General features: G+C 35.4%; 1 protein-coding gene across 1 annotated transcript; it reads right to left on the reverse strand.

Annotated features, from left to right (window-relative positions):
- Positions 1-5,174: 5,174 nt before the first annotated feature.
- LOC145625008 (uncharacterized) lies at positions 5,175-6,590 on the reverse strand. The gene is made up of 4 exons (XM_081678092.1): positions 6,436-6,590; positions 6,204-6,354; positions 6,001-6,119; positions 5,175-5,625 (listed from the first exon to the last, which is right to left on the reverse strand). The coding sequence occupies exons 1-4, from the start codon at positions 6,588-6,590 to the stop codon at positions 5,175-5,177; spliced, it is 876 nt and encodes a 291-aa protein (XP_081534218.1).
- Between the last annotated feature and the right edge of the window lie 10,566 nt (positions 6,591-17,156).

Here is a 17,156-nt window from a genome sequence, read left to right on the forward strand (position 1 = left end):
TTGTGCGGTATCGAGAAAAGGCCTACCTAATATAATGGGAATTCATGTATCCTCAGCCATGTCTAAAGCAACAAAATCTATAGAGATAAAAAATTTACCAACTATGATGTCATGTTTGGTATTGACTTCTTGATCAATGAAAAATGGGAGTCGTTTGAGTGGTTGTTCAATACTTTTTTGAAATCCATGAGTGGTAAACATCCTGTGACAATAATGACTGATCAAGCTCAAGCAATGGCTAAAGCAATTAAGGTTTTCTTTCCAAATTCCCGGCATTGATTATGTACGTGGCATATTGGAGAGAATGCAAAGAAAAATATCAAAGGACTTAGAGCAAAGGAAGGTTTTAACGATTTGTTTGATATTGTTTTGAAGTATATAGATACTATTCAAGAATTCGAGCACTATTGGGCAAGGTAACACTATGAATTACTTATTTTTAATATTTTTTATTTAAATATTTTACTGCTTCAATATTCTTTAATTTGTTAGATGATGTTCTTTATTTTCGTGTTTTATGTTCTTTTAAAATATATTTGATGTTCTTCTCAAATATACATAATGTGATGGATTAAAATAGACAGATGTTCTTTTCTATTATATGTGATATTCTTTTCACTTAGTATAATGTTCTTTATTTTCATGTTTAGTGTACTTTTATAATATATTTGATGTTCCCCTCAAGTATACACAATGTGCTGGATTAAAATAGATAGATGTTCTTTTCTACTATATATGACTTTCTTTGCACTTAGTATAACGTTCTTTTATTTTTACAGCATGCAGTAAACGTACAAATGCACAGATAATAAATGGTTGCAAAATCTGTATAATATCAAAGAGACGTGGTGTCCTGCATATTCCAAAGATTATTTTAGTGGCGGTGTCATGTCATCTCAGAGGAGTGAAACTATGAACAAATCAGTTTCCCGTCAACTACATGCCACTCATGGTCTCTGTGATTTCTACACTACTTTTATTGAGGTTGTTGATGAGTAGAGGAGTAGAGAGGGTAGTAATGATTATGATAGTATGAGTGAGAATCGTCATTTAGTTTGGGCATATATTGGATTGTTGGAGCATGCTAGGAAGATTTAAACTATTCAAATCTATTTACATTTTGAAGACAATTTTGTCAATGGTGTTCCTTACACGACCAAGGTAATAGGATTTCAACCTCCTCTCTATGAATATCATGTTGGGCATCCAAAAAAGGAAAAAATCATGCATATTGTAGCATTCGATGAATCAACAGTTACAGTTGATTGTACTTGCAAATATTTTGGTGAGGTAGGTTTGTTATGCAAGCACTCACTTCGTTTCTTACACTTAAACAACAATACTTATATCCCGAAGAGATACATTTGCAAGAGAAGGACAAAAGCTGCTAGGTACACTAGAGTTGATGACAAAGACGTTGCTGAAATGGGTGTCACTCCTTGTAGTGTATGGAAATTGTATCATATTCGTACATTTATCACTCTTGTAGATCGGGCACAGAATGACTTGAGTGCTCGAGCAGTCATTGAGAAAGCAATTGAAGAATGCACTGCTAGGATTAAGCTCTGAATAGGAGAAGATAAAGACGTGCCACCTGAGTCATAAAAAATGGTTGAACAAGATGTTACTCAAGATAAAGGTGATGGCAGTCTATTAGAACCACCAGTAATCTTTGAGGAATTGGATGAAGATCATGGAGGCCCTTTAAAAGAACATGCAGACCTTGAAAAAGAACATGGAGGCATTAATAAAGAACATGCAGTTGAGGTTGATGTTAAGGATCCTATCAAGAAAAGAAAAAAGGGACAAAAGAATACTAGGTGGAAAAGCACATAGGAAAAGATTTCCAACAAGTTGAAAGGTCAAAAGATAAAGTCATGGAAAAAGAAAAGCGCAAAAGGTGTTTCAAAGATGAAACAAAAATCACAGACTGCGATTAAGGTATATATTGTTCTTTATTATATTACATTACATTCTTTTATGGTTACACCTTGTTCTTTCATTGTATACTCATTGTTCTTTTACTTAAATTTTTTTTTTTTTTTTTTTGGGAAGGATTTCCTCCCTGTACCTGATGGAAATATTCTGGCACATTCCAACGAATTTGGAGGTTGTTTGGAGTTTTTTGAGCCTGATGACTATTTTGGAGTGAATATTACACGCTCACCAATTAGGGAATAAATGATATGTAATATTTAGTCTACATAAACATTTTTTTTCTTCATATTTGTCCTTATAATTTTTTTTTTTTTTTTTATAGGATCTTATAAATGAGAACGCTGTATTTCAGATTAATTTTTTTTTTAACAAGACATATTTTGCATATAAATGGTGATTACTGTAGTCTATAAAAACACATATTTTGTGTTGTTTTACAAGACATATTTTGCAAAATAATTAAAAAGAATATTGCACTTATAAAAAAGAACAACAGATGTAATCAAAAGAGCATTGCATAAAATCAAAAGAACATATGTTGTATATGTATATTATATTCTTCATTCAAAATCAATATGCTTTTCCTGTTTATTAGACCCAACTATTCAAAAAAATAAACAGTGATAATTGGGTGTTCCTGGTAAGGTTTTTAATAAGGCAACATTTTGAGCGTATTACGAAGAATGTTGTACTCTTTTTCCTTAATTATGTTTTTATCCCATTAGGGTTTTTCTTATTAAGGTTTTAACGAGGCACAATCTTCGATAATGGACATCCAAGGGGGAGTTTATGAAAATATTGTGTGGATATCCATTATCTTTATATCATTCCGGAAAATTCTAGATCTAGGGTTTGTTGTTATCTAATCAAACCCTAGTTATTGTATTATATAAATGTATACCCCTAATATATGGAATAATATACACAGATCAATTCTCTCTCAATTAGTATATTTTCCATTATTTTCACAACAAAAATCTAATACTTTGTTTTTTTTCTAATTGCTACACTTTTGATGTCACGATCTGGACAATTTTTTATGAGAAGAGAGATAGAGAGAAAAATAAAAGGGGCACATATGGATAGGAGAGAGACACAGAAAAAGAAATGTCAAAAATAGAAAGTGTAACAACTAATTAACAATTTCCGAAATAGGAAAGTGTAGCAACTAAAAAGAAACGGAGGGATTATATTATACCTGGAACATATTATATGCAACTTTTGCCAAAAACGGAAATTTCACATTAGATGCAACTTTTTCATTCTTTCTTTTTGTAGTAACTTTTAATAATGAAATTACAATTTTACCCTTACTAAATGTATTTTTTATTTTGGTAAATATAAATTTTATTACCAAAAGAGAGAAAAGGTTACAAATTATAAAAGCTAACTTGTAACCAACAAAACAGCAACAAACTCCAAGAGACCACAGAAAGGCCACTTAAACACCACAAGTTCCAATCCCAACCAAGCCACCTTCTAGGAAGGGTACTGTAGGGAATAATTTCAAGCCTTTAAATATCCCACTAGCTTGAACCCCACTGTGATCATACACTAAAGTACGGTGGCGTCCAAAAGGGAAGAAGATAGAGCAAAAGAGTCGCCAACAAGTTTTTAAGGGACTTGTAAACCGTTCACGAGGTGAAGGTTACACCCCTTAACGATCCAAGAGATCTTCAACTCCATAAGGTCATGAACCAAATAAGGGTTCGGGGATGATGGTACAAATACAACCTAAAAGAGATTGAACCTGCCCTAATAATAGGCCTGTACTTTATTCTGCTCGTATTCATGTGCGCTTTCTGACTAACATACAATCAATAGGATTAACCCTAAACCTGTTTAATCTATGTTGGTTGAATTTAATGCACAAACAAACTATCATTGGCGATCACTTGAATTATAATCAAAGTTAACCCTAACAAGATTATTAATTATCTTATTAAGTGTGATTACAAGTACCAATTCCCTTTAAACATTCAATAAAGGTGATCAAGCAATAAAGAATAAGCATCAAGCAACATAATAAATAAATAATCAACATCATTATTCTAATAATATATCGGAATTGGGCTTATAATATATCGTTGGAAAGGTCTTTGCAAGCCCCATCCAACTACACCACTATTGGACCCATATCATGGACCAACCAACTGGATTGGCTGTTTTATTAAAATAAAGTTTTCAAAAACAGAGAGAAGAGAAAAAGAAATAAAACTTTCCGCAACACTAGACCTTTCCACACTTTCGTTTCATTCGATTATGATTCGACGTGAAAGGCACTCATCACCGGGTTTGGTTTTGGGGAGACACAAATGGGTGTCTACAGGTACAAGGAAGGGAGAGGAACCAAACAACTAGACTCAGGAACCCTAACCACATTCTAGGAAGGTTCTAGGGAGCCTGGACAATTCAAAGACATAAGAAGCCAACAAAAAATTACACAAATAACAGATTTTTATCACAAGGGTTACATCTGCAAGCAACTAAGAACTCAATATTCCTAATAACAACTTTGGTAGATTTTCAATCACCAGCAAACATCTTAGCATTCCTCTGCAGCCAAATGTTGTAGACAGTTTCAGCAAAAAGCATAGCAATCAGCTTGTTCCTGACAGTAGATTTCTTATAGCATTTAGCAATCCATTTTTGTTCCTTAGAAAATTGAAAACAGTGCTAGAGAATCCAATCAAGTGCAGCATAGAAGACCAGATTTTCTTTGAGTAAGGACAGTCAAAGAACAGGTGATCAACAGATTCTACAGCACCAGAACAAAGAAAGCAGCAAGGATCACAAGAGATATGCCAAGAAAGTAACCTATCCTTAGTTACCAATCTGTTCAACAGAACTAACTAGGTAATGAATAAGCTTTTAGGAGAAGCATGGTTGTTACAGATGATTCTTTTCCAATCAACCCTAGGACCTTGAGGTCTGATCCTATCATAGAGTTTTTTAATACTCATTTTACCCTTGGAAGTCACAACAAACCAACCACCAACATCATTGATCATATCTCTGTAGGACATGATCTTTTTAAGCACACAAGAAGATTTCTTGGGAATAGGAGCAATCCAAAAGTCCTTATTTGCAAAGTAATAAGTGTGAATCCACTTAACCCACAAGTTATCAGATTTACGAGCAATATGCAAAAGAATCTTAGCAATAGCACCTTTATTCCAATCTTCAAGGAACATGATATTCCAGCCACCACAAGACTTAGGAAGAGACATAAACTTCTAGGCAACACGAGCTTTCTTAGAAGGATTACCATTGCAAGTCCATAAAAAGCATCTAAATGTGAACTCAATTTCTCTGATAATTTTCTTAGGAAGAACAAAAATCTGAGCCCAATAAGCTTGAATTATAAAAAGAACACTCTTGACAAGCTGAAGTCTACCAGCATATGACAAGTGCTTAACAGTCAAGGTGTCAATTCTTGAAGTAATTCTCTCAACTAAAGGCTTGCATTGAGAAATGGTAAGCTTTTTTGCAGAGATAGGGGCACAAAGATACCTAAAAGGCAAGGAGCCCTTATTCATTCCCAAAGCATCCTTTAAAACATCTTGCTCAGAATCAGTGATACCACCAAAATAGACATCACTTTTATCAAGGTTTGCATCAAGACTAGAAGGAGAAGAAAATTTCTGAAAAGCCTTAAGAAGAATTTGAACTGAAATGAGATCACCTCTATAAAACAGAAGTCATCAGCAAACATGATAGAGTAATTCCCAGCTTTTCACATCTAGGGTGAAAATTAAAAATTTGGATCCCTAGTAATCTCAGATAAGCATCTAGAAAGATATTCCATACAAATGGAAAAGAGGTAAGGAGACATGGGATCTCCTTGCGTTAATCCTTTCTTAGCTGGAAAGGGGCAGTTGGATAGCCATTCAAAAGAATTGAATAGGAGACAGTGGTCATATAACCCATAATCCAATCAATAACTTTGTTAGGGAAGCCTAACTCACCAAGAATAGTTATGAGGAACCCCTATTCAACAAAGTCATAAGATTTCCTCAAGTCAATCTTGAGCATCTAGGAGTGATGAACTTATGGGAGTACCCTTTAATAAGCTCAGTAGCAAGCAAAATGTTATCACCAATATGTCTACCAACAATGAAACCAGCTTGAGAAGTGCTAATAATAGAACTAATAACCTGGCCATGCTTAGCTGTAAGAACCTTAGATTTGAATTTTTACACCATAATAAAGCAGGCAATAGATTTGTATTCCATGACATAGGAAGGACATTGAGCTTTGGGCACAAGAGTAATTGTAGTGCGATTCCATTGTCTAGCAATCTGACCATGTTCAAAGAAGTCAAGGAAAACACTATAAACATCACCCTTGATATGACTCCAAGACTGTTTAAAGAACATAGCAATAAAGCCATCAATACCAGGGGATTTATCATCACTAATAGCAGCCAAAGCTTGATCAATCTCAGAGTGAGTGACTGGTTTAGAAAGAAGAAAACAATCCTCAGAACTAAGCTACTTCCCAGTTCTAATAGTATTAAGATCAGCTGCAGGTAAAGAGGTAGGAGCAGACCCCAGCAAAGCCTTATAAAACTGTAGAACCTCAGTTTCAATCAGAGCAAGATCCTTAAGCAAAGAGCTAGAATCATTATAAATAGAGTCAATTATATTCATGTTCTACCTTTTCTTTAGAACAGAGAAGAAATAGTGAGAGTTAGAGTCCCCTACCTTGATCCATTTCACTCTTGACTTCTGCTTCAAAATACTCTCTTGAATATACATCCAATATTTCACTTTCTCAATAGTCTCAGCTTCTTGAGTCTGAAGACTAATGTTAGAAAAATCATCAGTCAGCTTGGATTGAATATCATGGGGGCCCGACTGACAGGGAGGCATGACGCCAGCTCCTTTGGTGGGTGCTGGGACGTACGAAGTTGGCTTGTCGTCGCAGCAGCCTCAACATTTGGGAGTGTTGCAGGGTGAGCCTAGATGGGTTAGCTGTATTCTCTCGATTCCAACACCTTCTAATTAGCCTGTAAGCGAGGGTTTGACTCCTTAGACTGTACAGTTTTTGACATGTTTGGTGTTCCTTCATATTTACGGGGAGTCCGCCATCATAGATGTACCTGTAGTTGTATTTATTTTAACATTGTAGGACTTTACTTATTTGACTCAATCACTTGTATATAGCTATGATACTATGTTTATTTTTAGCTTTTGCATCTTTATTTTTCATTTTTAATTTTATTAAGCATGCAAGTGTGAAAATTATGACTAATTTTTGAGCAAAAATTTCCGTCATTTTTATTATCTATGGATGGTATTCGACTTTGTCCCCCAAAAGAAAAATTGAAAAATAAAAAGCGAGGTTAAACTTAATTAAACTCAAAATCATCAAAATTATTATAAAAGTTCGTTGGATTAAAGAGAAAGGTGAAAATTGTAAAATCGCAGTACCAAAACTGAGTCGAAGCAGAGAAAAACTTGATTAGCGTAGCAAGGAAGGCTGACGCGATAGAAACTTGGTTGTCGGGATGTGACAATGCTGTCGCGATGTGTGATTTCTATCACATGGCGCTAGGATTATATTTCCGAATTCGAACGGGATTCGAATTGCGCCAATGTTGTGCATAAATAGCCCTAAATCTAACATTTTCTTTATAGTAGAACATATTAAAAATAGTCTTAGGTTTTATTTCTTAATCATGTCTAAGAGTTTTAGCGATTTAACTCGTGATTGGTGCCGGTCTCTAACTGCTAAAGACAGGAAAGAACTTGCTTTTTTCACATGGGGGTATCTATGGAATAAAGGGGGTAGATCTTGACATATACTTTATTCATACCACCTTGGAGTATTGGGATTTATATACTCATTGCTTTAGACTTGGTTATGATGAAATTTGTCCTTTACTGGAAGAATTTAGTACTATTATAGGCTTCCCTTCCCTAAATCTTGCGGTAATTCCAAAAGTAAACAAGTATTATTACAAAGATTTTGAGCGTTTCCTTAATCTTAAGGATAAGGATTTAAAAAATATTATGCATGGAAACATAGTGAATTTGAGAGATTTTGCACGTTTTTGTTTTGATAGACCACGCTCTACAACCTTTCCATGTTCATAGGAGAAGAGCCTTTCTTTTTTGCATGTTAAATCAATATCTACTAACTAGTGGTAATATTCATGAGGGCCAATCTATTTTAGCACCTGTCACGGAGCAAATTGAATCAGGTAGAAATCCAATGCCTTTGATCGTTGGAGAAACCATGCTTAGTTTGGATGAACTAAAAAAGAATCTAAAAGCACCTCTTTAAGGTTCTCCAATATTAAGAAATGTAGAAAATTAATACTTTTAATTACAGAAATAAAAAATATTTAACTTTTTATAGTAAGTATAATCCCTTGTATTGAACTATTACAAGTGTGGCTAATGGAAAGGCTTGAATTAATTAGCCCTCCCGACAATGTTGATAACTATACTCCAAATTGCTTTGTAAGATGGAAGAAACGCTTTTCCATAAAATGGGCCGCCAGGAATAGGGGTGAAAGTAAATTGGATAAAAACTGAAAATCGAACCAAACCAAACCGAATAAGCAATTCGGTTCGGTTTTTTTCGGTTTTCGATTTGGATCGGTTTGAAAAAATGGAAACCGAAATATATCGGTTTGGATTCGGTTTTGGGATTCGAAAAACCGAAAAACGAAAACCAAACCGAAGTTTATTAAGCCCACTAATCCCAGCCCATTTTCCTACATATATTTATCCAAAACCCTACACTGTTCCCCTCTTTTCCCATTTCCCTTTTACTTTCTCTCGGCACCTTCCTCACCAAATCCCTAAATTTCCCCTCCTTTCTTCCTCACCACCTCACTCCGTCCATCCACCACCACCAGTCTAGACGTCCACTTAAGGTATCTCACCACCAGTTCTTGTTTCGGTGTTTGTGCTCTCAACGTATCTCAAAGTCGTTCGTCGGCCGCTCATGTTCCATTGTTCGTTTTCCCTCAGATCACCACCACTTCACCGCCGACCACCACCACGTCTCCTCACCACCACCTCTCTTAATTAGTCAGTGGTCAGTCACTCAAAGGAAATGATATTAGTAAAGAGGTGCAAAAGCAGAAGATTTTATTTTTCTATTTAATTTTTGTATAACTCAAAGAAAATGATATTAGGAAATGAATAGTTCTGAGGTTTTGAGCCAAATTATTGAAGGAATGCATGAAGCAGAAGATCTGATTTATTTACTTAATTTTTTTTAATCGGTGGACAAATTTATAATGGTTGATTGTATAAAATTAATTCTCAGTTTAGTTTGTGTAATTTTGTGTTTATAATTATAAAGATTGCTTAGTTTTCTTATACTTCAATTTGCATCTGGTAAAAAATCGGTTTATGGATCGGTTTCGGTTTGCTAATTAGAAATTCGGTTCGGTTTAGTTTGGACCGAATTAAAATTCGGTGTGGATTTGGATTGAAAAATGTAAAACCGAATTATTTCGGTTTGGGTCATAATCCAAACCGAACATCGAACTTTCACCCCGAGCCAGGAATAGAGTTGGATCTTTAAAACTTGCAACTTTACCATCAAGTGGGTCGTTCCTTGGTGGAATATCGAGAAGATGGTTGGTGTTAATAGCCAACCTTTTTGTCGACTCCCTAGATTTTTAAAGTTGACTTTTTTATTACCCTTCCAGGATGAGGAGACAATATGGTCTTGCTCAAACTGTTCCATCTAGTGATCTTCGTCGTCCCTATGAATTTCCTGTTTCACAGGATGTAGAGAGAATTGATGATTATTGGTGTGCTAGACCTTTATGGGAAGCTGTTACCCAAAAGGACTCTCCTTCTTTGTCTAGGGATATGAAGCAATGACTACTTGGGAGATCTCAAAAGGACAAGAACAAAGCTCAGAAAATGAATAAGACTGATGTGAAAAACCGCCTAGGGGACAAGAAAATTCCTCCCAAAGAGCGTCTAGGTGAAAGAGATGAATTCAAGACTTCTGTTATGCTTAAGAAGAAGAGTTCGAAAAGTAAAGAGAAAAGAAAAGCTGACTCTACAAAAAAGAAAGTGTGGGTTGAAAAGAAGCACGGTGTGATGGCTATTGGAGAAACTATTAACACCAAGATTGAATGTAGATCTTCAAAATGATGCTTACTAGCAAAAGTGATGGATGATGAAGAAGAAGCATACAAGAATTGGAAAATGGCTAGAAAGGAGAAAATTGATTAGAGCATTGCTTTACTTTCAATTTATTAGACAAAATTAATTTTAAGTCAATATTATTTTTCAGCTTTAAAATTCCATAAATAATTTAAATTTTACTTTATTTTATTAATTCAATTTTCAGCTTTTTAAATTAACTGTTTACATTTAAAATTCTTTTTAAATCAATAAAAACAACTTGAATTACTCTAAAAATTATTCGAGTACAAAAGTCGAAAATTTCAAGAAAACATCGAAATTTTCCCAGATTAATGCGGAACACTTGGTGCTTCAATTCGGGCTTTGTTGCCATCTTGAAAAATTATTGACGCGATGCGCTGGCCTTTGTCGTTGTGCGACAGCTGCGTCGTGTTGCGCTGGATCGGACTTAATTCTTGCGCACTGGTTACTCTGTTGCTGAATAATCGATTTTTGTGGGAAGTGGCCGCACCCTGTAAAGGGTTGCCTAAGTATCCTTTCTTAAGGAATCAGGCCAAACGTAGCTCTCTTAAGTATCCTACTCAATTAACTATGGGTAGTACTTCTTAAGTTTGTCAAGATGAAAGGAATAGGGTCCTTCGAAAAAGTGTACTATTCTTTTAGTGGGTTCAGAATTATTAGAAATCTAATATATTCAGTAAGGTCAAGTGATCGGAATGCCTAGGTGGAGGCCGCTTCCGATCAGTAATATTAATGCATAATTAATATTACAGCTTAATCTTGACTAAACCCTTCTGGTCACACCCTTAGCAGTAAACGAACCGACTCGACGAATTAATTTGGAAGAAATTAATTCATCGCCCGATTATTAAATATTTAGACGTCGGAAATTCAAGCTTGGAGCGTTGAAACCGAGCGTCGGAGAATCTCAAATGTCAAGCCAAAATTTAGGATTTGGCGAGACGGGAAAATGCTTCAAGTAACAAGTAAAATCCTAGCCACACGAAAGGCTAGGAAAGCGCGCCCAATAAGTGCGTGCCACATGGCAGCACACATGGCAAAACGCCATGTGGCAGCAACGTGGTAGCCACGTTGGCAGCCGCCAAGTGGTAGCGTGCCACATGGCAGCGCACCACTGTGGTGACACATATGGCAAGAGCCGTGGACCCGAGGCGATAGGTCATGGACACGGGCCAAAATAAAATGGTCCAACCGAACCCAACTTGGGGCTCAAGGTTGGGTGACACATGGTTAGTTCACATTGCATGTGAAATGCATTGGGGACCAAGTGGGAAAGTGGTCCTCACCTAACCATGTGACACTTGTTCTTGGTTTATTTAACTAAGGGTTGAATTCATCAATCTTTCCATGTGGGATCTTTTTGTAAAAAAGTCCCACATTGAAAGATGAGTGGAATTCACAAGCTATCCTTCCTTATAAATAACCAAAGCATGGCTTGAAAATTCTTTGCTTGAGTAGCAGTTCAATAGAGCATTGCATTAGACAAAACTCTTAAACTCACATAATACTCGGGTTTAGTCGAACCTCGCTAATCTCGAGGTAACGGACCTAAAAGTCGCTAGTAGTTGTTGCGGGTGGACTTTCGTTGGAGGCTCTCGTGTTAGCGGGGCTAAGCTTTCAAGTAATAGCCCATTTGGTCGGGCGAAGCACGCGTCAAAGTTAAATTCCAATTTTATCCTTTTATGTTTATTTGTTATGCTTTATGGTTTTATTAATTGCGAGTGGTTCTTTAGGTCGGGGTTGTTTCCGCGGTGAGTCGAACTCACCAAACCCCAACAGCGGTATTGGAGCCTCGCTCGTTTATTTTTAAAATCATAATATTTTTCAAGGTGTTTTTATGGCTTAATTTTTCTCGTTTTGAGTTGCTAATAACATTAGTATGTAGCTCGTTTTATTTATTTTAACCTCGTATTAAAGCTATCATCAGCCCTAAGCCCAGATTTTGACCAAAAAATAGTGAATTTTTGGTGGAAAAGGCGTTCTGGAAATGGTTTTACCCTTTCAAAACTCGGTTTTTAGCCAAAAAAAAACGACCAAAAATGCACTTTTCGAGGGATTTTTTGTTTTTACAAAAAGTTTTAAGTCTTTCTAACCTTGAAAATTAATTGCATATCTTTGGTGGTTATGTAATTGGTTCAATACATATTTTATATGCAACTTTAAACCTCTTTAGGCATGATTACTTGGTGGTAATTTGTGTTTGAAAGCATGGTTTTATTTTTCACATGATTGCAAACTAATTGCATTAAGTGTGAAATTGTTGTTCTTTGAGGCTTCCAAGTACTAAAGATTCAATCTTTAATTATGTTAAGTGATTGAATTTGAGTTACTAAATTCCATGAATTTTTGTTGAACTTTGTTGATTTAATCATTTTTTAGTTGATTGGAATAATAAAGTTTGAAACTTTGTGATAGAAAATTATTTATCTTCACATTGGAAGATATAATTTTTTCAAGGATTCACAAGTATTAAAGTTGGAATCTATATTGAACTTATGTTCATTTTTCCAACTCCCTTTTATTTTGTCAAAAACTCAAGATTAATTTAAACTAATTAAATTAATAGTGAGTAATTGCCCTCTTATTATTTTTGTTGCACCAAGTTAAACCAATATAATTAAAGAATGGTTCTTGGGAATTATTTTGGTTAGATGCACTTTGAATTTTTTATTTTCATTTTTGCTTAATGAATTAATTCATTTTTGTTGCACCAAGTTAAACCAAATTTTCATTTTTGCTCAATGAATTAATTCTAAAATTAATTTAGAATTGATTAGAGATGTCACACAAAATCGGGAATTAATCCCGAGGCACAAACACACAAACCAAGGCACAATAGCCATGTGCATCCCTCGGCCAGCTGGGCTGCTCGCACAACCCGCATGTGGCTGCCGAGGGACGAGGCTGCTGCGCTCGGTGCGTATGGTGCTAGGTGTGTGCGAGGAGCTGTGTGCTGACTTGGTGCATAAGGGGCGTGCGAGATGATGCTAGGCGTAGCAGCATTGCTGGGCAGCTGCAGCTAGATGCGCATCGAGTGCGCGCTGCCAAGCAGCGCCCAGCTGCATCACAGCATGCAAGGCCGAAGCTGCTTGGCAAGCGCTCAGTACTTGCGTGCGTGTGAGTGCTCAAGGGTGCTAGCCTTGGGTAGTCGATTCACTTTTCTCTATGTTTTAATTTTTCTTTTTGGCCATTTTGTTTATTTTAATTTATTTTAATTATTTTATTATTTCAATTAAAATTTTGGAGGCTAGGCCTCGGGTTTTGAGCGGCATTGGCAAAATTTATTTTGACAATTTTTGGGATTTACTGGTTAATTGGATTAATTGAGTTGGATGCAGAATTTAGTGGGAGCTTCAAATATCAATTACGCTTAATTACATAACCGGTTAAAACAACTTTGACTAGTTTTAATTAGGAGTGTTAATTAGATTAACCACCTAGATTAGTTACTAGTTCACGCGTGTTTATGCATTGTTACTTGTTTATCGTTGTAAAATGCATGGGCCATTCACAGATAGTGAATGGATGAATGGAATTTATATTCTCTCACAGGTTTTATGAAATGGCAACTAGTGGGGCCCGATTAGGATAGAAAATACGGACTGCGATTCGTGATGTATTTTTGTAAATCTAAATACGGTCTGCGAACCGTTGAGTATATGTGTACCTTAATATTTAGATTAGTCCTAATCGCAGATACTAGTAGTTGCATTTATTTTGGTCAAGTCTTGGAAGACGAAGCCATGAAGTTGCAAATGAACACCTTTTGAAGATTTGAAGATCTCAAGGGGTCATGCTAGTTGCCAAATGCATCTATATTTATGTTTTTTGATATATATGTGTTTATGTATATGAATTATATGTTAGATTCATGTTTAGGATTTTGAATGTTGAGATGATTAATTAAGTTCACTTAAATCAACCAACATAGAAACCCTAGGTCCCTAAATATTGAGTAAAACTTGCCATTCCAAAACAACACTTACCAACCGAACGAGGGTACTGGTGGGCTACGCCAAAGCGAGGCATCGCTAACTCTCCAAGGAGCGTAGGCATACCGGGTATGCAAGTTGGTTTTGGTTGTACTCAACGATATGAGTGATGGAGTCCTAACATGTCGTGGCAAAGTGAATAAATTGTTGAGAGAACATTAGATGCGACGATTTATTGAACCAAGAGTGGCTTGGAGCCATTAGCAAAGAGTTGCTTACCTTAGGAGATTAAGTGTTAAGACAAGCCAAAGCATGCTTAACCACTCTTTGTTCCTTTTGATCTTGGAATCGACTTATTCTCGCCAAATGGGGACAATTTTAATGCGTGGATAAGACGTTTAATAAGATTGAAGATTTGCATGAATACCTTTTAATTTTCAAACTTATTATGTTATTTACTTGATAAATGGTTATACTTTGCACTTATATTTGTAGAATTCCAAATCAAACGGTATTGTTTTCATGATTGGTAAAGGAAATCTTTGAGAATTATTCTCAAAGAAAAGTAAAGCATTTCTAAAATACAATTCTCATAAATGAGTTTTATAACAAAGTCCGAAAGGACGGTTGGACATCATGTATTCAAAATACTAGGTAGTTTTGATAAAACATGAAATATTGAGTTACAAACTCAAATTCTCAATATTGACAACCAACATATCTTTTCGCTTAATACATAGATGAGTAGGACTCATTGATGTAGTAATTCAAGCGTGAATTAAGGGAAAAGATGGAACTTTGTTTTACGGCGCATTAGATGCTTAATTATGCCTAACAAAGTATAAAAGTCAAAGACTCTTAAAGAAATGGTTCTTAAAATATTATAAGATAAAGTATGATAAGAAATATAGGAAACGAGGAACGAAGAAAAGGAATAAGATTTCATTTCAACCCATGAGTTCATATTATTGTAGTTAACTTAACCATTCGTTATCTTCACAAGTATCGGATACTGCTTGAGTGTTCCACTTTGAAAGTGACCTCAAACTATTTAAGATAAGCTAAGTTATCGACTTACAAGCTAAGAATGAAGCAAGTGGTGCTACATCAGTTGTAAGGACATATGCTTTGTTTAAAGACCTTTAAGCTAAGGCTGGAACAAATAAATAGTTATTGTGTTCCATAATCAGCAATTGATCTGTTTACACACGGAAAGACTCACATTCAAAGCAATCAGCAATAGTTGAAAATTTATTTGAATAGCATGTTGTCTAAACCATGAGTCAAGAATGCTTGATTATAAACAAACATTATCTTAACATGATAAACTAGCAAAAGCTCAAATTCATGGGCATGATTTGCGTTCCGAACATCTTTAGCAATTTCACATCGACAAGAATGTACTCAAGGCTCTATTAGATAGGCTCTTGATAGTTGATCAATTCAGAATCGTTCTAAGACAAGCAAGTCTTACTTGTTGAAACCGACAAAGTAAAGAGCTATTGTTCTTGGTATAGACATTTGACTCCGAAAGCTAAAGAGGATTCATTTACTTCAACGTCTCACAATGAATTTGAAAGAATATGGCTATATTCATCAAATGTGAACAAACTTGACCTTGAATGGTTCAAGAGTTCAGTGAAGTACAGAATTGACTTGGCAAGATATTAAAATGTCTTGATTAGATCGAGCGATGTTTGCTTGAGCCAAGCGTGACCATTACAAAGTTATGAAAATGAAATTTTCATAAATAACTCCACAAATAACATAGTGTGTCTTCACGGAGACCTCGATGTCATTTAAAAATGACTCGAACAATGATGGATCACATCCCTCCTATAAAGTTCTTAAGATTTGCACGAAGGACTAATGTAACACTAAAAACAATGTCGAAGCTATGAAATGACGCCATATTCAGTTATGGATAGAATTATCTTCTAAATGTCTTTTCAATTATATGTCTAAAACTCTTGGCCACAGTGAGAGTTCATTGGTTAAGTGGAAGCTAAGTGACTCAGTGGGAGCTCCCCAGCTTAGCAAGAGCTAGGTGGTTGAGTGGGAGCTTAATGGCTCATTAAAGGCTAAGATAGCTTAAGTGGGAGCTAACTATTTGTTTCATCACAACGAACTTTTACCCAAAGACAATATACATGTCTCTTTGTAAGAATTCAAGTGAGACCATGGGCATTACCTCCACAACCTAATTGAGAACATAGTGTTTGTTGCTCTAAGTGATGTCTTTCTGGAAAGTAACACGTTTCCAAAACGACAAATGGGAGGAAAATGAACTCGATGACCATTGAGCTTAGCATCAAACTAGAACTGAGAATCTCGGAAGACTTAAAAGGGCTTCGTGAGAATACTTGATCAAGAATACTCAAAAGGACTTTACAAGTGCCTTAAAAGAGAATTCATTTCTCACAAAACTTTTGAAAACTTGGAGAAATAAGATCAAGAATATCAAAGGGCTTTGGAAGCGCTTTGAAACTCAGTGTTTGATGCAATAACCCCGTGTAGGTATAGAATTCACCAAAGGCTTGGGTTGAATCCTATAAATTTTCTATTAATTTAGAAATAAACCTAAGACTTACAAGCATACTATTTACTATTAGATAGTGAAGGAATAATGTCTTGTAAGATAGCTACGAAAAATCCAAATTCCGAATAATGGTTAGAGGCCATAAAAATCCGAGATAGACTCCATGTTTGAAAATCATGTTTGAAACTTGATTAATTTGCATAAAGGGTGAAAGACCCATCGATTGCAAATAAGTTTTCAAGGAGAAAACTAAAAAATGTGGAAATGTATATGCATACATAGCTAGATTGGTTGAAAAGGATACAATTAAATTCATGGAGTTGATTTTAATAAAAACCTATTCACCAATCGAAATGCTAAAGTCTTTTCGTGATTGTTTTAGCAAAATTGCTCATATGAAATATGGAAAAATAGATACCAAAACCGCCCTCCCAAAATAGGATTTTGGAAGTGACTATGGAATAGTCTAAAGGTTTTGAAAATCTAAATAATGCTAGATTAGAAAGCAAGCTCAAGGAATCCGTTATGGTATTTAAGGAAGCATTCCATATAGGAATTGGAACGTGTTTTCTCATAAAGTTAATAAGAGCATTGGCTTAT

The sequence above is a fragment of the Chenopodium album genome, chromosome 3 (genome assembly GCF_948465745.1).
Source record: "Chenopodium album chromosome 3, dcCheAlbu1.1, whole genome shotgun sequence".
NCBI classification, from domain to species: domain Eukaryota; kingdom Viridiplantae; phylum Streptophyta; class Magnoliopsida; order Caryophyllales; family Amaranthaceae; genus Chenopodium; species Chenopodium album.